Source organism: Aphanomyces astaci (genome assembly GCF_000520075.1).
Source record: "Aphanomyces astaci strain APO3 unplaced genomic scaffold supercont1.3, whole genome shotgun sequence".
Lineage (NCBI taxonomy): Eukaryota > Oomycota > Saprolegniomycetes > Saprolegniales > Verrucalvaceae > Aphanomyces > Aphanomyces astaci.
Window position 1 is genome coordinate 369,124 of NW_009798266.1, and position 19,798 is coordinate 388,921.

Genomic DNA, 19,798 nt, shown 5'->3' on the forward strand with positions numbered 1-19,798 from the left:
TGATTTATATAAAACACATGGGATCAAGAAGAACATTTATTTAAAGAGGTATTTCGACACAACTTTCAAGGTCGGTGATTGGCTGAATCCGATGTCCCTTCAATCGTGTCTCTTAACAATTGGAACTCGACGTACGTTAACGGTAGAGTGCTGGAAAGTCTAACCCCCTGTACTACGTACGTACACTGGGCATCACAAGTACGTGTGTGTGTAGTACTGCTATAACTTAACTCCGCGGCTTAAACTTGTTGTCGAGTCTGGGGTTGTCGCCTTTGCTGAAATCGACCGTGCGGAGGGCATACTGGGGCTCGGTGCAGATCTTCATCACGGCTTGCACGCCATAGTTGAGGGGCACCGAGTACAATCCGTCAAGGTTGACCTTCATATCCCACCCGAGCGATCGCATCGACACGCGGCGCGCCTTGCCCCTATCCATATATCGATCACTCATACATCTCTTTGACCAACCAGCCACCACCACCACAAGGCATTTTTGATTGGTCGTTGATAATATAAAGTAGTTGGTTCGTACTTTCGGAATCGAATGTCACCAAACGTGGCGTTGATGATAGGTTCGCGCACGACGTAGCCCATATCGAGCGAGTCTTCGGCAAACACGTTGTCCTTGTTCAACCTACACCATCACTCTCACTTTGCCTTTTTTCCCTTGTTCAAGTAGTCGTATTTTTATTATTGTCAAAACAACAGCGGTAGGATATATATATATATATATATATATATATATATAATTGTCACCTTTCCGTGATTTCCGTGACCGTTTCGTTCGTGTAGCTGTGAAAGTCCATTGCGTGCAAGATGCTCGAGATTTGTTCGCGATGGATTTGAGACTACATCAACACAACATATTGTCGTCATCCGAACGATTTGCGGCCACAGAAACAAGTTCAAGATGGGCGACGTACGGCGCTGTAATACCACGCACTGGACCCGGTGCCTGTGCACACAATGATGCCGCTGCTACGATGCGATTCTCGCTGGTGCTGGTCAATGCCAATGTTGTAAAACGACGGCCGAGACGCGTCCGATTCAGCGATAAACACCTATTAATCACGTAAAATGCCAATTATTGGTATATAAAGCTAAGCCAATATTGTGCTTTCGAGTGAAATTTCGTGGTTTCTCGTTGGAATTTAAATTGATTTGATTGGCTACTTCAGATGAGCTCAAAATTATTAGCCAATCAAACACTTCTCAATGACATTCAACCAATCAGATCGATTGTGGATCGGTATTGTACCCCCTCCCCAAATTTGTATATCAAATCGACAATATATATCGCTGATCCCAAAATATTTAAAAAGCGCCAATCACAGAACAAACCTGTGAATATGTATGTATACTCGTAAACATACAACGGTAAAGGTTAAAATAATACAGTATGTCAACACATTGGCACATTACTTTATAGAGGTATACATTCATGCATATATGAAGTGTTGTATCCAGCTCAATGGTGCGAAATACATTACATTGGCACATTACTTTATAGAGGTATACATAAGCCCTGAAACTTGTCGTAGGAGACTTTAGGATTCTCCTCCGAATAACACACAACAACAAAATTGTAATACCAATAATATATATATAATTATTGGTATTGCAATTGAATATATGGTATTCTACGTTACACCAAACTCCATATGCCACAACACATATTTTCGATATACAGACAAGAAGAAACATGTACCTCGTTCAGGGCATACCGAGGCAGTTCGTACTTGAACCCTTCCTGGTTGACCATACCCACCCGAATGCGTTGGCGGTTGCGCCACTCAAAGTCGCCTACATGTACAATATATATATATATATATTTCATGTTATATGATCTTTATCATGACGAGGATGTATATATGTCGTCAAGGACGTACCTTTGAGCAGGCGCTCGAGGCCCACGACGAACCGATTACATGTAGCGTCGATCGAGTAGCAGCACAGATTGCCTTCGCTGCGCGCCGAGTCCGTGTTGAGTCCTGTCAGGGGGATGGGTTTGTTGACAAAGCTCGCGGCCTACGTCAGGGGCAGCGTTGACCACCTCTGCAAGTACGTCTGCAGCAACATGTACCTTCAAGAACGTGCCGTCGCCCCCCGCCGAGAACACCATGTCTGCGCCATCGTACGCTTCATGTGACAACTCATGCGCGTTTACCACGGACACTGCAATCTCATGCTCCTTGAGACTACGCAAAACAACAATATCGTGACCATGTTATATATCTCGAGGCGGCAATTGCATTATATAATCACTTTTAACAATATCACGAGCTATCGCCGCTATGGGCGAATCCATTTTTGAGTGTGTTTGATTGGCTCTTACAGAAAGGACAAGTATATATTCAACCAATCAGAACTCCAGCGTGACATTCCATATTAAAATTAGACAAAACCAGGCGAATTTTAAAAGTGTATAGCGAATTCACAAAAACATAAAAAACTATCTCTTTGGATTACAATAATCACAATCTTTGCGACGACCACCGGCAAACCCAAAACGAAAACATCAGACCCATTCAAGTCCTAAATAAAATGGGGCCAAGAATCTGCTTTCGATCCAGCACATCGCGTAACTCGTGGCCTCATGACAAGGAAATGTACATCATTTGATTTCAAAGTACAGTTGGGGACACAGAGCAACCACATCACCCCAATCTAATGCACACACGGGGCGGTATTGTAGTGTTTATTTCAAATATGAGCACGAATGTATTGTGCTTTCGAGTGAAATGTCGCGTTGTGGTTTCTCGTTGGAATTTAAATCGATTTGATTGGCTACTTCACTTGAGCTCAAAATTGTTAACCAATCAAAACCTTCTCAATGAAATTCAACCAATCAGATCGATTGTGGATCGGTTTATTCGATTGCACCCCCTCCCCAAATTTGTATCAAATCGACAATATGTATATATCGACAAAAATCAGCAAAACTCGGCACAAGAATGGAGCCCATCGGATTGCAGCCAACCAAAATACAACATGTAATTAGTATGTGACTTGAATTGAGTGTTTCGGTGGTCGTCAATCGAATGCGCAGACCAATTAAAAATCACCAGACATTCGATATACGTTCGACCAATCAAAACCCACAACACGAATCCAGTAGCCAATCAAATTATCCACATTTCGACCAAATCAACTTTTAATTAGTATGTGACTTCAATTAGTGTGACGCTGGACGATTTAGACATACAAACGTCAAGACACAAACAATATCGATCGATAGATGTGGCAAAGAATCAGCACAAAAGTCAACCACATTTTGGGTAAAAAAAAGACAAAATCACGGTTGTTTATATCTCAAATAATGATTCCGTACAATATATCGAATCGATGGAATTGGCAAAAAAGTCCAAATATTGTTAGTATTTTGGCTGAAAACGATCAAAAACCAATAGTACCAGGTTGTGACGTCGTCGACAGCGTCCATGTGGTGGTCATGGCTGGCTTTGAGCCGATCGTACACGAACCCGCGCATGGACATTTGCTTCTTGAGCGCTTCGCCCGTGTTGCCATACAGCGACTCTTCGTGCTGGTACCGCGTCATCTTGTTGACCACGACCACCTTGTTGAGCGCAATCTTGGGCGACGGCACAGACGGATCGAACGGACTCTCAATGTTTGGATGCAAACTGCTGCTGCTTTCCTGGCGGTACGTTTGCTGGATGTACTCCTCCGACACGATCATACGTGGCACGCGCTCGGCGATTGCCAGCATCATCTCGTTGTCGTACACTGGTCGGTTGATCTTGATCCAGCCCTTGGGACTGAGCTTTTCGTTCCATGGACACACCGATCGCATGTGCGTGAAGAACGGCGCGACCTTGCCGGTCGTCGGGTCCGTCCGCGTGTAGTGGAGAATGTGGCCGTTGTGCAGCTGGTCCACCATCCGGCCGCTCATCTGCAGTTCGCGGAATGTGTCTTGGCTCATGCGTTCGAGACGCGTGCGGAGCGCCCACATGACGTCCCCGTGGCACACCAACAACACCTTCTTGCCAGGCAATTCGCGATGCAACACACACATCAACCGGTCCACGCGCTGCGCGACGGTCGCGAGCGATTCACCGCCCGGTGGTGCATAGTAGAACCGGTCGAGGTCCCGTCGCTTGAGCTCGTCCTGCATTTTCACGCCGCGCTCGGCTTCCGACATGAGGTCCATTTGGCCCCAGTCTCGTTCGCGAAGCAGCATTTCCGCGTACCATTGGGCGTCGGGCAAGTTGAACCGGGCGGCAGTCTCCATGGCGCGCAAGTACTCGGAAACGAGGTACCGATCATAGTACGCCAAGTCTTCTTTGCGCAGCCACTCGCCGGCCGCTTCTGCCTGTTCGCGACCACGGTCGGTCAACCGCCAGTTGCAGCTGTGCCGATTTTTGAACTCGCCGCTGTACAAACTGTGATCTCCTTTGATTGACATTTCCCGCGCCACGTTGCCTTCGCTCTCTCCATGGCGCACGAGGACCAGGTCGGCGAGGCGAGGAGCATTGAAATGGTGCAAACTCCGCACGGCAGTCGTCCATCGGGCGACACCGCCACCGACCCGCAGCTTTCGCATCATCAACGCCATGTGGAACGTTTTGTTTGTGGTCCCAATTTCAATGACTTCGTTTTTGTATGCTCGGATTGTGTTTGCTGCAGTGCCTTTTTTGTGGCTTCCGGATATGCAGATATCCGGATTTTCGTATCTCGAATCTCATGACTGACTGACTGGTGAATCTCAAATGACGATCGACAAAGTCTCGATGGGGCCAACACATTCTCCTGCAGCATACTGCACACTACACCAAATCGTAATAGAATTGTAGCATGCGATGCTTTGCCTTAGTCATATTTGCTCTACAATCGACTGCGTCCCCACATGTCCATGTATGTCCTCCATGTGGACAAGGGCAACGTACCAAGTATGTAGCGCTCAAGACCGCTGAGGAGTTAAAAGGACTACGCTTGGACTTGGCATAAGCACAAGTCTCACATAAGTGACCACGAAGGTGCTTTGCCTTGAAGTGCATGACGAGATGAAGATCGAACTAAGTTGCATCAACCCCATGATGGTTCCTAGCTTGGCGATGGATCCGAATGCTCAAACGCGATAGACCAATAGACCAACAGGTGAATTACTTCTTCATACACCAAAGCCTCTAGGGTCTGCCTAATCTAAGCAATATAAATCATATACACTACTGAGCTATGATGAAGGGAATCGTAATCTACTAGCACACAACATAGCTCACCGTGCCATGTTTATTGTACTTGTAAATATACGAAACCAAAGCAGGGCGCCATCATCGATTCTCTACATCATTTCTTCCATGTCTTCATCTTCGTCGAACTCGCCTTCTTCTTCAGCCGTGGCGTCTTGGTATTGTTGGTATTCCGACACCAAGTCGTTCATGTTCGATTCGGCTTCGGTGAATTCCATTTCATCCATGCCTTCGCCCGTGTACCAATGCAAGAAAGCCTTTCGTCGGAACATGGCTGTGAATTGCTCCGACACGCGCTTGAACATTTCTTGAATGGCGGTCGAGTTACCAATAAAGGTTGTACTCATCTTTAGGCCCTTGGGGGGGATGTCACAGACGCTGGCCTTGATGTTGTTGGGGATCCATTCCACGAAGTACGAGCTGTTCTTGTTTTGCACGTTCAACATTTGTTCGTCAACTTCCTTGGTCGACATGCGGCCACGGAACATACAGGCGGCAGTCAAGTAGCGGCCATGACGAGGGTCAGCGGCGCACATCATGTTCTTGGCGTCGAACTGTTGTTGAGTCAGTTCAGGGACGGTCAAGGCACGGTATTGTTGCGAGCCACGCGAGGTCAAAGGTGCGAACCCGATCATGAAGAAGTGGAGGCGGGGGAAGGGGATCAGGTTCACAGCCAATTTGCGCAGATCGGAGTTCAACTGACCAGGGAAACGAAGGCAGGTGGTGATACCGGACATGGCGGCACAGACCAAGTGGTTCAGATCGCCGTAGGTGGGGGTGGTGAGCTTCAGGGTGCGGAAGCAAATATCGTAAAGGGCTTCGTTGTCCAAACACATTACTTCATCGGCGTTTTCGACGAGTTGATGCACCGACAAGGTGGCGTTGTATGGTTCGACGACGGTGTCCGACACCTTGGGGGAAGGGCAGACGGAGTACGTGCACATGATACGATCGGGGTACTCTTCACGGATCTTGGAGATCAAGAGCGTTCCCATGCCGGAGCCAGTACCGCCGCCGAGAGAGTGGGTGATTTGGAAGCCCTGCAAGCAATCGCAGCTTTCGGCTTCCTTGCGGACGACATCCAACACGGAGTCAATCAACTCGGCACCTTCAGTGTAATGTCCCTTGGCCCAGTTGTTACCGGCACCGGTTTGGCCGAAGACGAAGTTGTCGGGACGGAAGAGCTGACCGTAAGGACCGGCACGCACGGAATCCATGGTACCAGGCTCCAAATCCATCAAAATGGCACGAGGCACGTAACGACCGCCAGTCGCTTCGTTGTAGTACACGTTGATGCGTTCCAATTGCAGGTCAGAGTCACCATGGTAGGAGCCGGTGGGGTCGACACCATGCTCGTCGGAGATGACTTCCCAAAACTTGGCACCGATCTGGTTACCGCATTGACCACCTTGAATATGTACCAATTCACGCATTGTTGTCTACTTCATGCGGTAGATGAGTTCTCCGTGTTCGCGTAAGGAAAGGACGTCTGTATGACTCATGATTGTCCGACGAGCCATACCTGTTTCGGAGGTTTGCACGGGGCGGCGCTTTCGAAAATGAGCTCCACTGACGAGTCACAGGCTTTTCCCCACCCCTGGTGGATGAAACAGTTCAAGCTTGGCCTATCAACCCCTCTACCATGCACCTTCTGTAAAAGAAATTGTACTTGGTTTTACTATTGACTCTAGGGGTATCAAAAGGGGTACCCGTCAACCCCACCCAATTGTAACGAAAGATCTCGAGTGTATTTTTATCGTTTGTGGAAAAAACCCTCGCCCCAAATTCAAAATTTGAAACCGATTGCGAGGGAGCCAATCATCGTGTCGTATTCTCGAAAGGGGTCGGGTGGAACGATCCACTGACCAATCAGCGCGTGATCTGCTTTTAGGTTTGTCGAAAACGAAACAAAAACAATCCATGGAGGGCGGCGCGCGCGCGCTGTGGAGTTTCGGCGGCGAGGCGGTGGCGTCGAGTATTTATAGGACTGCGTGAAACGTTTGGAGCTTCTCAATAAGAAGCGTTGGGGCGGTGTGACTGGTGAACCCGCTCAGAAGGTCAAGATGGTGGCACTACGAATCTTAGGCTCAACATCAGCGAAAGCAGCTTGCTGTCGCTACGTATGTACCCCATCGACGCGGTGTGTCGTTAATGGAGCAAACAATCGACACATAAGATGTCGAGTATGAATGAGCCACGCGTCAAATCGCTCCGTAGATCTCGCTGCAAACTCAGTGTGTAGAAGATGATAGTCTCACGCACATCTTAACTACAGCTCCATCTAGATATTCTTGAGCTCTATGGCCAGGATTGCGTTCTGCATTGGCCATATGGACATGGGACGAGCGACAATAGAGCATCGCCGCATGTTCGGGAGGAGGTTGACTTCGCCATGGAGATTGCTTGGCGAAGCAAGTGGCGGCATCCCACTATCGGCATCCCGCCGCGTGTGTAGCTAAATCCCAAGAGGCGAAACCCGAACAGCATGACGTTCTTCAAGTCGAACTCCAACAGTTGAAAATAGATCAAAAACGTTGAAAAAAGTATGAACTTAAATACTCAATGGCAAGTAAACTGAAGATTTTTAGTTTGAAATTGGCATAATATAGTTCTTCCCAATGTCCCACATGTGAGTGGAATCATAAAAACGTCCTTTTCGTGTAAGCATGCATGGGAACATCAAAACCAAGTTCCACGTGTGCATCAACGCATGGGCAACTTCTGTGCTCCGACGCTCTTCAGTGAGCCCAGCAGCGCCCTGCCCAAGTGGGAACATGCCACGGCAACCATCTCTCCGTCGTCAGAGCATACTGCTACAATCATTTGGCTCCATGGACTTGGAGACTCGGGGCATTCATGGCACAAGCGTGTTGTCGAGGCCACGCCGCTGCCGCATGTCAAGTACATATTCCCGTCTGCCCCATTCCGTCCTGTGACGCTAAATGGCGGCATGATGATGCCCGCGTGGTTTGACCTGAATGGTCTTCGTCCAGAGGTACTGTACACATTTATCAATGATCAAATACTGATGCCAACGACACCGCGTTGCACTCCTGGCATTCGTAGGATGCAGAAGACGAAGCCGGTATCAATCGATGTAGCCACCTGCTTGCCCAGCTCATCGACAAGGAAGTTAAATCGGGCATTTCACCTCAGAATATAGCTGTGGTGGGGTTCAGCCAAGGCGGTGCTTTGGCAGCCCATACGTGCTTTCGAATGGTGCCATATCAACTGGGGGCCCTTGTCCTCATGAGCAGCTACGTGCCGCTAGCGTCTTCATTTATCCCCAAGCCTGACTGTTGCAACACGCCGACCCTCGTGTGCCATGGCGATCGCGATGTGCTGATTCCTGCTGCCTATGCGACCAAGTCCAACGAACTGTTTAAGGTCCACGGCATCCCCACACAGCTCATACTGTACAGAGGCCTCGCACACACGTCCAATGCTGGGGAAATGGACGACATTGGCCAATTTTTAACACACCACCTCAGGCTGTCCATTCCGAAGCATGCGTAATGGCATGGCCACTGTGATTAAATACAAAATTCCTATTTACTGTAGTGTCATCGACGTACTTACACATGATTCCTCGAAAAAGTGAGGCATTATATTGAGGTGTGTGTGCAGCGTATCAGGGGGTGCTACTCATTCGCTATATACAGTAACGTGAGCTCGTCCTACATTGTTTAGGCCTTGATTACACCATGATTGCTCTACCCGATAGTTGGCGATGAGTACGCGGTGAAATTTGTGTGTGAAGGCTGTGCTCGTGGGCAACCGGTATATGAAGTAAACTACTACGTACGTAGTAATTGGTGCACAAACCATGAATCAAACAACTAGATTATCCCGTTCAAATGTGGACAAGCAGTTGGCGACATGCACTCGATGGATGCAATTGACTTCTCTATAGCATCGCAAACGCTGAAAGCACCGACTTCAGACCATGAGGCTCGCGCCATTCAACCAAGGCAAGGCGCCTGCGTCGCGAACGCGGCGGCAAGTGTCCTCGTTCGCTGGTTTTGCACCGTAAGCGAACGCGGTGCCCAACTCGGACGCGAGTTCAATCGACTGCGACGACGCATTTCCTGTATCGCATCCAAAGGACACTCTTAGCCTGACCCTTGTCACATCTGGTGCCACGGAGGGTCAACGTGTCGAGTGGCATCACCACAAGAACTCGAGACAAGAACTCGCCAGGACTGTGCCCTCGAAGCCTGGTCTTTTGCCACGTATCGTGGCCTTTTTTATGCGGATCCGGATACTAAACGCGACCAGGCAAAATCTCATTATTTTCAATCTTTCCAAAATCCATCAAATCCTTCAAGATGCCGCGTCGGTCTCGGACCTGGGGTCGCCTCGCGGTGCTCGTCCTTGTGTTCCTTCTCTTCGCCGAAGGAATCGACGCAGCACCCAAAAAGAGCACAGATTACTACAAGATCCTCGGAGTGCCCAAGAACTTCAACGACCGGCAGCTCAAGAAAGCCTACCGAACGTTGGCACTCAAGTACCATCCCGACAAGGTCGAGGAGAGCGAGCGCGAGAAGGCGCAGGAAAAGTTTTTGGAGATCTCCCAGGCGTATGAAGTATTGTCGGATCCAAAGAAAAAGGAAGAGTACGACTTGTACGGCGCGGATGGTCAGGGCGGCGGCGGCAATGGCGGGCAACCCGGTGGACATCGGCATCACCATCACGGAGGCGGTCCTGGATTTGATCCGTTTGAAATGTTCAATCAGTTCTTTGGACAGGCTGGTCGTGGCGGCAACGGCCAGCGTCGGGGCGGGCACCAAGAGTTCCAATTCAGCGGCATGGACGGGTTTGGCCAGCAACAACAGCACCACCGCCACCCACCAGTGGAACCCCTGTACCCCAAAGGCGCGTCCACCGTCGTCAACTTGTCCCCCAAGAAGTTTCCCGCCACGGCGAACGCCAAAAACGAATGGCTCGTCGAGTTTTACAGCCCCAACGACAAGAAGAGCGTCAAGTTCAAAGACAAGTTGCTCAACATCGCCAAGGACTTGCGCGGCCGCGTCAAGGTCGGCGCCGTCGACTGCGACAAGCACCGGTCGTTGTGCGACCAATATGGCGTCGAGACCCTCCCGAGCTTTGTGCACGTATGGCAAACCAACGTGTCGCCGCTGTACGACGGCCCGTTGGACGAGTATAGCGTGTACAACTTTGCGTTTGAAAAGTACGCGGCGCGGTACCGCGCACGGCGAGACGCGGGGGACGTGGATGAGCTACACGGCGGCAACCAAGCCAAGCTGTGCAACCTCGGCAAGGATGCGGACGTGACGACATCGTCCCCGCTCTGCGCTGTGTTTGTCTTGCCAAAGAAGAAGGACCAGTGGATGCAACACGTTCGAGACGTGGCCAAGGCGTTCCGAACAGACCACCGCGTGAACGTGGTGTGGGTGGACGAGGCTAGCCAAGCCAAGGCTTTGAAACCGCTGCAGCCGTACTTGACCAAGGGGCAACCGTCGTTGGTCCTGCTGCGACGAAAAGCGGGCGGAAAGCTCCGTGCCGCTGGGGCCCATCCAAGTTTGCCGTCATTCGACGCAAACGACCTCACCGCCACGATCGAGCGAGCGCTAGGGGGGGATTTGACGCTTGCAAATGTAGAAAATGCGAATGCCGTAGACTTCAAGTAAACACGGATATGAAAAAGAACATGTACTGTGGTGTTTGGTTGTGGAAAGATAGTACGAGTTGTACGCGGCCAGTCGTGAAGGGTTGGGTGAAGTTGATTATTGCACATGACGACGTGGCAAAAGCTATATAACAAAAGTACAGTTTAGAAAGAGTATTATAACTGTATTGTACATGGGAAAATGCGAAGTTAAGTTAACGTTATTATGTAGAATTATAACGTTACACTATGGAAGTGGTAACACTCTAGATACCCTTGTACCTCCATGGTCATGTGGTTGCAATGTCGATCAAAGCGTTCAGTCGTTTCTTGGCGAGCGCAGACAACGACCCGTCGCGCGCGAGCACCGCCGACGACATGTGAAGGGTTTCGTACATAAATGTCTGGCAAACTTGCTTAGCCACGACCTTGAACTGGTCCTTGGTCATGAGGCCACGGCGGTACGCAGGGTACAGTTGGCTCTTGATGTGCTCCACTACCCGAGGTTTGGTCGGGAGAGGGTCTATCGGTGCCGGCCTAGCCGTTCCATCGACTCCACTGTACAAAGCTGCTGGCGATGGTCTACTATACGTCGGAGTTGCAAATGTAACTGCTGAGCCGACGGCCGTCGTCGTCGTTCGTCTCATAGGTGGCGTGATCAGGGGCGACTTTAGATGGGCGGCCGAACTGGACGTTGGCTTGGATTCCTCGACTTGAATTGACGACCCTTGGGCACTGGCCACCTCTCGCCGCCATTGCGCAAGCAACGATGTCGCAGTGGCTTGATGTCGTATATCCAGGTCCTTGGAGGCTACCAACGCAGCCATGCATTGCTCCAACCCGTCGCTCTAATCACGTACAGCACCACCATCATGACTATAAATCTCGCACTTGGAATGCATATACGAATCGATAGATGTTGCACGTACCTCGTGGAGCCTGACGCTAGTGATCGGCAATGTACCAAGGACATGCAACACCGCGTCAATCACCTGGGGATGTTGCAATTTGTGTGGACCGTACGGCTCGAGCCATCGTTTGAGGACACCCAGCACCCCCCATTCCAGCACTTGAGTCTGTTTCGAACGCGGGAGAGCGTCAAAGAACCTCTTCACCGTCGGCACGAGGCGGAGCTTGGCGGCCGTCGGCACCGGCGTCGACGTGTCTACGATCTGGGCATGCGTCATTCTGTCTCGCAGTGCATGGTATTCGCCTTGAAAGGTTGTGGGGGTATCGATGCTTCGTTGCCTGGACGTTAACGGAGTGGTTGTGGACTGTAGAATCGCTTGGATGTCTTCGATGCGATGCCGCTTTCGGCTGGTCAAGTAAGGCCCCCGGACGTCATCATGCCCCAACGAGTCGTCGTCCTCACTCAGGTGGTTGTTTGTAGCTGGCCTGTGGCCATTCGCCATGTGAATGATCCGCGCCGCTTCGGCTTGCATGCGCCGAAGGTCCGTCGCGGCGGGGGAGGCGCCGGTGCGAGCTCGTCGCCGTCGGCTTGGCGGGGCCTCGGCGGTGGTATACCGCGACACTTCGTTCTCAAATGGTAGCGACACACGTTGGCCTCGACGGACACCCACGCGAGCTTCCAATTGACTGATTCGACGAGTGGGTAGCCGGACACTGCGGCGGCGGGAGCTGCTGCGAAGCGTGGCCAAGGTGGTCGCGGGTCCTGTCAATCGACGGGTTGGAGGTGGCGCCACGTGGCTGTGGTCGGCGCAGTGCCAGAACCCCGCGGGCACGGACGGAAGGGGGAGGCAGTACGTGTGAGCCGCATAGTCGCACCCGTCGACGTCGCAGAGCAGCAGCACGTCCTCGTTGTCTCCGTTGCCACACAGCATGCACGCGTACTCGTTGAACAGGTTTGCGTTTGCGCGAATGCCGTGGCTGGACTGGTTCGTATGGACCTGTTTCGCGTCTTTCACTTCCGTGGTGGACTGAATCGCACCGGATGCGTCGCGACACACGATCGAGCAAAACCGCGTTTTGCACATGGGACACAAGTTGGTCACTTTGGCCCACTGCGCAATACAATCGAAGTGGAACGTATGGACGCACTTGAGCAGAAATCCTTGCGTGTCCACAGACTCGACGTTGTCTAGACAAATGCAGCAACACTGCCACATTCCACAGCATACACGTTAGTTGGCTTCAACACTGTGGTGGTGATGCGCGTGTACAATGTGTCCATACCGTTTCGTCGGTATCATCTAAAAGCAGCTCTGGCTTGCCTTCTTCTTCGTCGTCAATTCCCTCCACATCCTCGTCCAACTGCCGAATAGAAGGCTCCGCATCTCCATCACCTTCGATGTCCATGCACAGGTCGATGAAATCCTCGGCCATCAACGCCGCCGCCGCGCGACTTCGGATACCAGTATGCGGCCTCCAAACTTGCCACACAGCAAGCTAATTAACCGGAGTGGATGCATCATCCGGATAACTGGACATCACCACCACCAGCAACAGCAAAATGCCGCCACAGCTCGCTCCCAACTTGTACAGGTGTGGCCCTCCTTGCCGTGTTCGTTCCGCAATGTTGTTGATGATATGCGTATCTGCAGAGTGCTCCTTCGTGCCGCCAAGCAGTTCCACCAGTACGAAAGCGAGCACAGGTCATTATATGCCGCCGTTCGGTCGGGCAGCTTGCTGCCGTACCACGGTATCCGCGAAGACTGGAAGCGCGAACAGTCACTTCGATCGCTCGTGGATGGCATGTCGCCACACGAGACCCTGGCGTGGCGGGATGTGGTGACCGCAGTGCGTGATAAATTCACCGCCGCCGACTCCAAGTTGCCGGTGAGCGAGCGCCTCGACCGTGCGTTCACAACGTTGCGCCTCCTGGGCCAGCACAACGACATGGTCCACGCGCACATTGCCAACGGCATGTTTGCACCCAAGGTAGGAGGCAGTAGCCGCCACCACTACATACGGCGGATGCATGCATTCCAACGATGGTCACGTGCGGCGGTTGTAGCGGCGAGATGGGTTGCCGATGGACGTGTTGTTCAAAGTAGGCGACGTGGTTCGTGTGGAAGGCATTGGTCGGGGCGTCGTGTGCAGTTGGAACGTGCCTCGGCTCAAGTACCGCAAGTGCACACCCAAGTACACGATCCTCGCCCACATTCGACCTCGTCCCAAGGACGACGAGAGCGACGAAGATACCGCCGCCGACCACGACTTTGACGATCGATGGCGCATGTACCACGTCGACGAAACCCGCATCAAGCTGTCCCGCAAGGCGTCGGTGCGATCCACTCAAACAGCATGGCCTAATGAGCTGTTTTGACCGGTACCTTGATTGTGTATAGCCAGTGAAGAACCCGTCGCTGCTGTGTTACTTTGACGGGTTTGAGCACGGACGGCACGTGCCTTGTCGTTCGCTTGTGGCGCGCTTTCCCGACGACGTCGCGCCGCCGCCCCATGCTCGACCTGTGATCCCGTCCATCTTGGACCTCCAAAATGCCGACGAAGACGCACTCGTGTTGTACGTGCAAAGCCCGGACGCCACCGTTGCCCACATCGCGAGGACGGTGCTGGATGCAAAATGGATGGACGAGGCCGGTCCCGGGGCCAAACGCGACTTGGAACGCGCCATGGAAATGTACGCCGGTGGCAACAAACCGGCCGGTCGGAAGCAAATGAAGGCCATCGTCAAGGCACACCCCACGTATGTGTCGGCGCTGGAAATACTCGCCATTACCACCTTGGACGACGGTACACACATCAGCTACCTACCTAGCTACAGTAGCTGCTACTATATGTATCTTTTCAATCTGAGGATTCCCATGTATATGACTGTGGCGTAGGCAACGCAGAGGATGCGCTTGATCTGTTTCAACGTGTGGTGGATCTGAAACCGCTGCATCTGCGAGGACTGAGTGGCCTAGCCACGAGTGCCGCCAAGTTGAGGCAGTGGGACGTGGCCCATGCGTCGGCCGCCAAGCTCATTCGACTCGATCCGACGTCGTCGATTGCCAAACGAGTCTTGGCCAAGGTCGACGACGCCCTGTACTACCTGTTTTAGACCATCCCTCGTGCTTTTACAGTTAATCCACACCCTTGAACGAAATTACTCCTGTAATCGCAAATACAGTATGTACAGTACTTATTCATATGGTGCACGTCATCTATAAACTACCACTTTTCACAAAAATGTCTGACTTCTATTTCATATTCATTACTCAAAATTTCAGCAAATTGAGACGTAGAATCGACAGATCTCAATGTAATGAAGAAATTCTACGTCTCAGATTCAAATTTGGTGTTGAATTGGTCCAGAAATAGATATTTAACCTTGCGGTATTTTACATGGGCGCTTGGATATTTGGCCATAGGGGTGGCCGCTGAGATGTATATTGATTTTTGTATGTGACTCTTTTCCGTATATAATATCCGGAGGCAGTTGGGACCTTTAACCTCCCACTGCAGTGATAAAACGCATGAAATCGGTATTTAACGTATTTTGGTTTTGGGTTTAACTACATTAATTGTACGTTAAATAATAAAACCTCCACTCCTCGATTTGGCCAGTTGGAAGCTTTTAGATGACGTGCACCATAACAGTACTTATTACAGACTTACTGTTATTAATAGTCCTGGTCAATTCAAAGCTATGGATATAGAATTAGTCGAACTGGTGCACTATCTAGAGCATTTAACGCGCTTTCACGCGAAAATAATAGAAATTCGGCGGAAAGTAATTTCTAAAAAAGTCCGGATAAAACAGCAAGTGTGTCGACGAGTTGTGATTGGACAGACAGCGACGTAGTGATTGGCTGAATTTTCGTCGATTACACTCCTTGTCAATCATGGCCGACGACGACGCACCACTTGGTCAGCGCGAACGATCGCTGGGGCTATCCCTGGCGTATTTTCACCACTTCATCGACGTCCACGGAGGTCGCGACGCTTTCGAAGGCCTGACTACCTGTCATGTCTGCACTCGATTTGTCATGCCTGCAACCCGCCCGTCAAATCTGTCGTTGGTGGCCCACGTTCAAAGCCAGCATAGCGAGTACGTCAAGCCGGCGCAATGGTTGATCAGCCACTCGTGGTCGTACAAGTTTTTGGACGTTGTGGATGCCATTGACACATTTTGTCAAGAGCACGACCTCGGCCCTGACACTTCGTTTTGGTTTTGCATGTTTGCCAACAACCAGCACGTGATCAGTAGCGCCGATCCCACGGCGATGTTTGGCCATTGGCTGCAAGCGTTTCGCGAGGCTTTGACAGACACGGGGAAGCTCGTGATGGTGCTGAGTCCGTGGCACGACCCAGAGACCCTCAAGCGGACGTGGTGTGTGTACGAAGTGTACTTGTCGGTGGTGTTGAAAGCCCGATTTGAAGTCGCCATGGGGAAGGCTCAACACGCCGTGTTCCTAGCCGACATGCAAAACTTTGAAAGTGTGCTTGGGATGCTAGCCAAAGTCAACGCAAAGAACTCGACGACGACAGTTGCCACCGATCGCACGTGCTTGTTTGAGCTCATCGAAAAAGACCACGTAGGGTTTGCAGGTGTGGACCGCGTGGTCTTCGGCGCCATTCAAAAGTGGATCGTTCAAGCGCTCGACAATCAACTTGCCATGGCTACGCTTCCCGAAGACCGCTTTCGATGGTTAAACTCCAAGGGGAATATGTTGGTCTGCGTTGGTGCATTGTCCCAAGCTGCTGTGCTGTATGTCCGTGCAGTGGACGTTTTCCGACACGAGCTGTCACCAACCGTTTGGCAAGGCTGGGACGCCGTGGTTCGCCTTGGACTCGTGAAAGCGTACCTACGTGAACCCAGAGAAGCGTGGGATCCGTTGTTACACGAGGGCTTGGTCAATCTCGAACAGATCCTAGGGCGAACGCACAACACGACGTTGGAGGCAATGAAGGGCATCGGTCGCGTGTATTGCCGGGAAACAGACTTCGACCAGGGCATGTCATTGCTTCGCGAGTGCTTGGCCTTGGAGCTACAAGTGGAATCGAACGACAACGTGTACGGTACGATGCAATACCTGGGGGAGGCGCTGATGCACCAACACAACATCGTCGAAGCGCGATCGCTTCTCCAACGAGCGTACGACTGGATGTGCCGCACGCACGGACCCAACTTTGCACGCACGTTGTCGATTCAATGCGTGCTCGCCGTGGGCTACCACCTCCAGGGGCGGTACCGGGACGCCGAATTGTTGCTCCAATCATACTACGACAACGCAGTCCGAGTATTTGGGTCTGCGCACGTGGTACCTACCAGGTGCTTGATGTACATTGCAGTTATCCAACGATTGAGTGGCGAGTACGACAAGGCCGAGGGCAACATTCGGGAGTGTGAGGTAAACTCGCGTCGCGACGACGAGTTTGAAGAAGGATACCTTTTCTGTACGATCAACACTAGTGTTGTTGACGATAATGATGCTCAACCCCAACGGTGTAGGCAATAAGGAGCTTGGGCTGGTCGCGTATAGCAGAGGCAACCTCGACCAAGCCACGTCCATCTTGGAGGCCACGCACGAGTCGTTCGGGCAGTACTTTGGTGTCGACCACGACCAAACGCAAGAGGTGCTGCTGGTGAGCTACCTCGCCCATTTGGAACGGGGCTTCGAGTCGGAGGAGACCGTCGACCGATGGCTGGCCAAGTTCCAAGCCGCCAAGGCCACGGCAATCTCGTGGGGGGATGAACACAAGTGCCTTGCGTGCGTGAGACCGATCCAAGACGACATGCTCATGTGCCCCGAGTGCCCTCGGCTGTCTCGCCGACTGTGCCGGCCGTGTGCTGTTGCCAACCCCCCTCCCTTGGAAGGATGTGACCACGATATTACGTCGTGGACGGAGTTCAAACCACCGATTCGACACTTGCTCGAGCAAAAACAGCAACTTGGGATGCACGCGGCAACGACATCAGATGACGATGCGTTGGAATGTAATCCTCAGCCCATCGACACAACGCTAAATAACGCTCCATAACGTTTGAAAGCGTCCGTTTGTGGGTGGTAGTTCGATGGGTTTGATACACTGTAGGGTCATGTTATAGAGGAAAGCAAGCTAACGTCGCAGTCTCGACAGGGTGCCAGATAGACGGGTAGGGATGTCGTGGGTAACTAACGGCTTGGTGGGAGGTGTCGACTAGTTCGCGTCGCATAACGAAGGTTGACTAGTATTAGCGTGATACTACCGGTTCAGTTCGGCGTTTGAATAGCAGCGAACAATGTAGTAGATCCTTGTGGACAAGATCAATGGACCAATTGCAAAGTTTGTATGAGTCGACATCACAAAACTTGCATGTATTCCATGTCCATGGCCGACGAAGGATCATCTTATCGCATCTACAATGATGGACTATCATCACCTGTCGTGGTTGCGCTGGCTTTGCCACGGTAGCTACACTCGGCAGGATCCCACATCTGAACCGGTCGACTCCGAACACTAGCAGCCAACATGTTACACGACTGATGCCCAAATCATCACAACACACCTTGACATAGTGGCAACAAGATAGCAACATGGTTGATCTTAGAACGGATTGCACCGACAGAGCAAGGCGCGAAGCGCAAACGACGCGAGAGAGCCACCCGTGAGGCCAAGGCAGAGGCACAAGAACATGATGCTGCTGCAGAGCTCTCTGTGGGCGCGGTGGACGGCGTGGGGGCTCTGCATCATGGCGACGCTGCAAAAGTACCCATTCGACCAGGCACATGCGACGAGGACGAGGACAGCGACCCCATCTTGCTTGAACATGACAAACGGCGAGTCGCGGACGTTGCAGACGAAGAAGAGGCCGAAGAACGACAGGCGGGCGACGGCGGCCGCCACCAAGAGCCGGCGGTGGCCAAGTACGTACAGTCCCGTGCAGGCGCGGCCAACCACGTCGCCCAAATTAAACAACACGAACGTCAGCGCGACAAACATGGGCTGGTTCATGCTGGTCGATTCAATCGACGACGTGACGACAGGGAACAACGCCAGCGTCACGAAAAACGTGAGGAACACCGTCAAGGCGAAATGCCGGACTTGCCACAGGATTTTCCACGGATTCGGTCGAGGATGTGGTGTGTCGTCATCTGTTTCGTCGCCGTCGTCGTCGGTGCGATCAAGGAATGGTGACGAGTCCAACGACGAGTCTGAACTTGCGGTTGGGATGTCATCGTCGGCTACAAAGGTCGCGAGTTGACGGCTTCTACGGCGTGGACGTTTCTGGAGCGACAACAGGTAGTGCTTGGTGAATGGCAGACGAAAGAAGCACAATATGGAGCCCCACGCTAGCCCCACGGTCGCTAGCGCAACTAAAAAGTAGATGAACGCGCTGGTTTCGGCGTCGCCTTCGGTTGTCCATGGGGTGTACGGAGTGGTCGTTGAGGGAATTTGTTGCACTGGGTGCAGCCACGTAAGGACGAAGCTGCTCAACGAGACGAGAAACCCAGCCATGCTCTGACCAGTCATAACCGCCTGCGTGTAAATGCCAGGGAACAGCGCGGCGATTTCAAAAAGTCCTTCTTGCAAATACGCCGAGCAAATGGAAGCCACAACGATGCTGGAGATGGTGATGGCGAAGAATCGTGTGCCTACACGACGGTGGGTCAGAGTGATTGCAACGAGGAAGCGTAATGTACCCACAACAGTCGAACACTTGACGAGGATTGCCGTGACGAGCAGCACGATCGCGATGCCAGTCAAAGATACCATGATCTTTGTTCGAGGCCGGGGCAAGTACGGCCGCAGCCACGCTGCGTTCAGGGCCACCATGAACAACGTGGACAAGTTGAATGCGAGACTGAACCAGTTCAGAAACGATGCATGCACCGAGGTTTCCTTCAAGCGCTCGCCAAAGTAGCTGGCGGCTGTAATGAACACATTCCAGGGAAGCAAGGCACCGACGCCTTGGAGAAATAGGATGCCATACGCAGCATGGTATCGATCGGGCGGCGACAGAGACGCCATGTCCTTCGGGTCTCGTCAACCAAGATCGCAAACAAAATGA

General features: G+C 51.8%; 8 protein-coding genes across 14 annotated transcripts; 4 read left to right on the top strand and 4 right to left on the bottom strand.

The window, feature by feature from the left end:
* Positions 1-22: 22 nt before the first annotated feature.
* On the bottom strand, positions 23-4,622 carry H257_01710 (hypothetical protein). Of its 4 annotated transcripts, XM_009825043.1 has the most exons (8): positions 3,414-4,622; positions 2,084-2,198; positions 1,890-2,028; positions 1,709-1,803; positions 924-1,061; positions 757-848; positions 533-634; positions 23-428 (listed from the first exon to the last, which is right to left on the bottom strand). In XM_009825043.1, exons 1-8 carry the CDS (start codon positions 4,574-4,576, stop codon positions 227-229), a joined length of 2,046 nt encoding a protein of 681 aa, XP_009823345.1. In that variant the 5' UTR covers positions 4,577-4,622; the 3' UTR covers positions 23-226. The 4 variants fall into 4 exon arrangements, with proteins under 4 accessions (XP_009823345.1, XP_009823348.1, XP_009823346.1 ...); XM_009825046.1 differs by having other exon boundaries at positions 23-634; XM_009825044.1 differs by having other exon boundaries at positions 533-848.
* Positions 4,623-5,093: 471 nt separating this feature from the next.
* On the bottom strand, positions 5,094-6,843 carry H257_01711 (tubulin beta chain). Its single transcript, XM_009825047.1, has 2 exons — positions 6,733-6,843; positions 5,094-6,649 (listed from the first exon to the last, which is right to left on the bottom strand). Exon 2 carries the CDS (start codon positions 6,641-6,643, stop codon positions 5,303-5,305), a length of 1,341 nt encoding a protein of 446 aa, XP_009823349.1. The 5' UTR covers positions 6,644-6,649; positions 6,733-6,843; the 3' UTR covers positions 5,094-5,302.
* A 1,039-nt stretch (positions 6,844-7,882) lies between these two features.
* On the top strand, positions 7,883-8,773 carry H257_01712 (hypothetical protein). The gene is made up of 2 exons (XM_009825048.1): positions 7,883-8,205; positions 8,277-8,773. Exons 1-2 carry the CDS (start codon positions 7,921-7,923, stop codon positions 8,724-8,726), a joined length of 735 nt encoding a protein of 244 aa, XP_009823350.1. The 5' UTR covers positions 7,883-7,920; the 3' UTR covers positions 8,727-8,773.
* A 737-nt stretch (positions 8,774-9,510) lies between these two features.
* Positions 9,511-10,908, top strand: H257_01713 (hypothetical protein). Its single transcript, XM_009825049.1, has one exon. It carries the CDS (start codon positions 9,539-9,541, stop codon positions 10,859-10,861), a length of 1,323 nt encoding a protein of 440 aa, XP_009823351.1. The 5' UTR covers positions 9,511-9,538; the 3' UTR covers positions 10,862-10,908.
* H257_01714 lies at positions 10,894-13,275 on the bottom strand. 2 transcript variants are annotated; one of them, XM_009825051.1, is made up of 4 exons: positions 13,033-13,233; positions 11,769-12,956; positions 11,122-11,687; positions 10,894-10,984 (listed from the first exon to the last, which is right to left on the bottom strand). In XM_009825051.1, exons 1-3 carry the CDS (start codon positions 13,180-13,182, stop codon positions 11,130-11,132), a joined length of 1,896 nt encoding a protein of 631 aa, XP_009823353.1. In that variant the 5' UTR covers positions 13,183-13,233; the 3' UTR covers positions 10,894-10,984; positions 11,122-11,129. The 2 variants fall into 2 exon arrangements, with proteins under 2 accessions (XP_009823353.1, XP_009823352.1); XM_009825050.1 differs by lacking the exon at positions 10,894-10,984 and having other exon boundaries at positions 11,037-11,687; positions 13,033-13,275.
* A 12-nt stretch (positions 13,276-13,287) lies between these two features.
* H257_01715 lies at positions 13,288-14,945 on the top strand. 2 transcript variants are annotated; one of them, XM_009825052.1, is made up of 5 exons: positions 13,288-13,341; positions 13,401-13,737; positions 13,814-14,083; positions 14,148-14,553; positions 14,646-14,945. In XM_009825052.1, the coding sequence occupies exons 1-5, from the start codon at positions 13,310-13,312 to the stop codon at positions 14,861-14,863; spliced, it is 1,263 nt and encodes a 420-aa protein (XP_009823354.1). In that variant the 5' UTR covers positions 13,288-13,309; the 3' UTR covers positions 14,864-14,945. The 2 variants fall into 2 exon arrangements, with proteins under 2 accessions (XP_009823354.1, XP_009823355.1); XM_009825053.1 differs by having other exon boundaries at positions 14,148-14,945.
* A 702-nt stretch (positions 14,946-15,647) lies between these two features.
* H257_01716 (hypothetical protein) lies at positions 15,648-17,787 on the top strand (the record flags this gene model as incomplete). Its single annotated transcript, XM_009825054.1, has 2 exons — positions 15,648-17,202; positions 17,258-17,787. 2 exons carry the CDS (start codon positions 15,648-15,650, stop codon positions 17,785-17,787), a joined length of 2,085 nt encoding a protein of 694 aa, XP_009823356.1.
* A 207-nt stretch (positions 17,788-17,994) lies between these two features.
* Positions 17,995-19,783, bottom strand: H257_01717. Of its 2 annotated transcripts, XM_009825056.1 has the most exons (3): positions 19,431-19,783; positions 18,296-19,382; positions 17,995-18,246 (listed from the first exon to the last, which is right to left on the bottom strand). In XM_009825056.1, the coding sequence occupies exons 1-2, from the start codon at positions 19,756-19,758 to the stop codon at positions 18,334-18,336; spliced, it is 1,377 nt and encodes a 458-aa protein (XP_009823358.1). In that variant the 5' UTR covers positions 19,759-19,783; the 3' UTR covers positions 17,995-18,246; positions 18,296-18,333. The 2 variants fall into 2 exon arrangements, with proteins under 2 accessions (XP_009823358.1, XP_009823357.1); XM_009825055.1 differs by having other exon boundaries at positions 17,995-19,382.
* Positions 19,784-19,798: the final 15 nt, after the last annotated feature.

Bases quoted from the DNA above. Each gene is read 5' to 3' on its own strand.
- H257_01710 (XM_009825043.1), bottom strand. From the start codon at position 4,576: ATGGCGTTGATGATGCGAAAGCTGCGGGTCGGTGGCGGTGTCGCCCGA. The intron at 1,804-1,889 runs GTACGTCCTTGA...TTGTACATGTAG, and splicing joins CCTCGAGCGCCTGCTCAAAG to GCGACTTTGAGTGGCGCAAC. The intron at 635-756 runs GTGACAATTATA...GTGATGGTGTAG, and splicing joins GTCACGGAAATCACGGAAAG to GTTGAACAAGGACAACGTGT.
- H257_01711 (XM_009825047.1), bottom strand. From the start codon at position 6,643: ATGCGTGAATTGGTACATATTCAAGGTGGTCAATGCGGTAACCAGATC.
- H257_01712 (XM_009825048.1), top strand. From the start codon at position 7,921: ATGGGCAACTTCTGTGCTCCGACGCTCTTCAGTGAGCCCAGCAGCGCC. The intron at 8,206-8,276 runs GTACTGTACACA...TGGCATTCGTAG, and splicing joins TGAATGGTCTTCGTCCAGAG to GATGCAGAAGACGAAGCCGG.
- H257_01713 (XM_009825049.1), top strand. From the start codon at position 9,539: ATGCCGCGTCGGTCTCGGACCTGGGGTCGCCTCGCGGTGCTCGTCCTT.
- H257_01714 (XM_009825051.1), bottom strand. From the start codon at position 13,182: ATGGCCGAGGATTTCATCGACCTGTGCATGGACATCGAAGGTGATGGA. The intron at 12,957-13,032 runs GTATGGACACAT...GGAATGTGGCAG, and splicing joins TAGATGATACCGACGAAACG to TGTTGCTGCATTTGTCTAGA. The intron at 11,688-11,768 runs GTACGTGCAACA...GTACGTGATTAG, and splicing joins CTAGCGTCAGGCTCCACGAG to AGCGACGGGTTGGAGCAATG.
- H257_01715 (XM_009825052.1), top strand. From the start codon at position 13,310: ATGCCGCCACAGCTCGCTCCCAACTTGTACAG. The intron at 14,084-14,147 runs GTGCGATCCACT...GATTGTGTATAG, and splicing joins AGCTGTCCCGCAAGGCGTCG to CCAGTGAAGAACCCGTCGCT. The intron at 14,554-14,645 runs GTACACACATCA...ACTGTGGCGTAG, and splicing joins CATTACCACCTTGGACGACG to GCAACGCAGAGGATGCGCTT.
- H257_01717 (XM_009825056.1), bottom strand. From the start codon at position 19,758: ATGGCGTCTCTGTCGCCGCCCGATCGATACCATGCTGCGTATGGCATC. The intron at 19,383-19,430 runs GTACATTACGCT...ACCGTCGTGTAG, and splicing joins CAAGTGTTCGACTGTTGTGG to GCACACGATTCTTCGCCATC.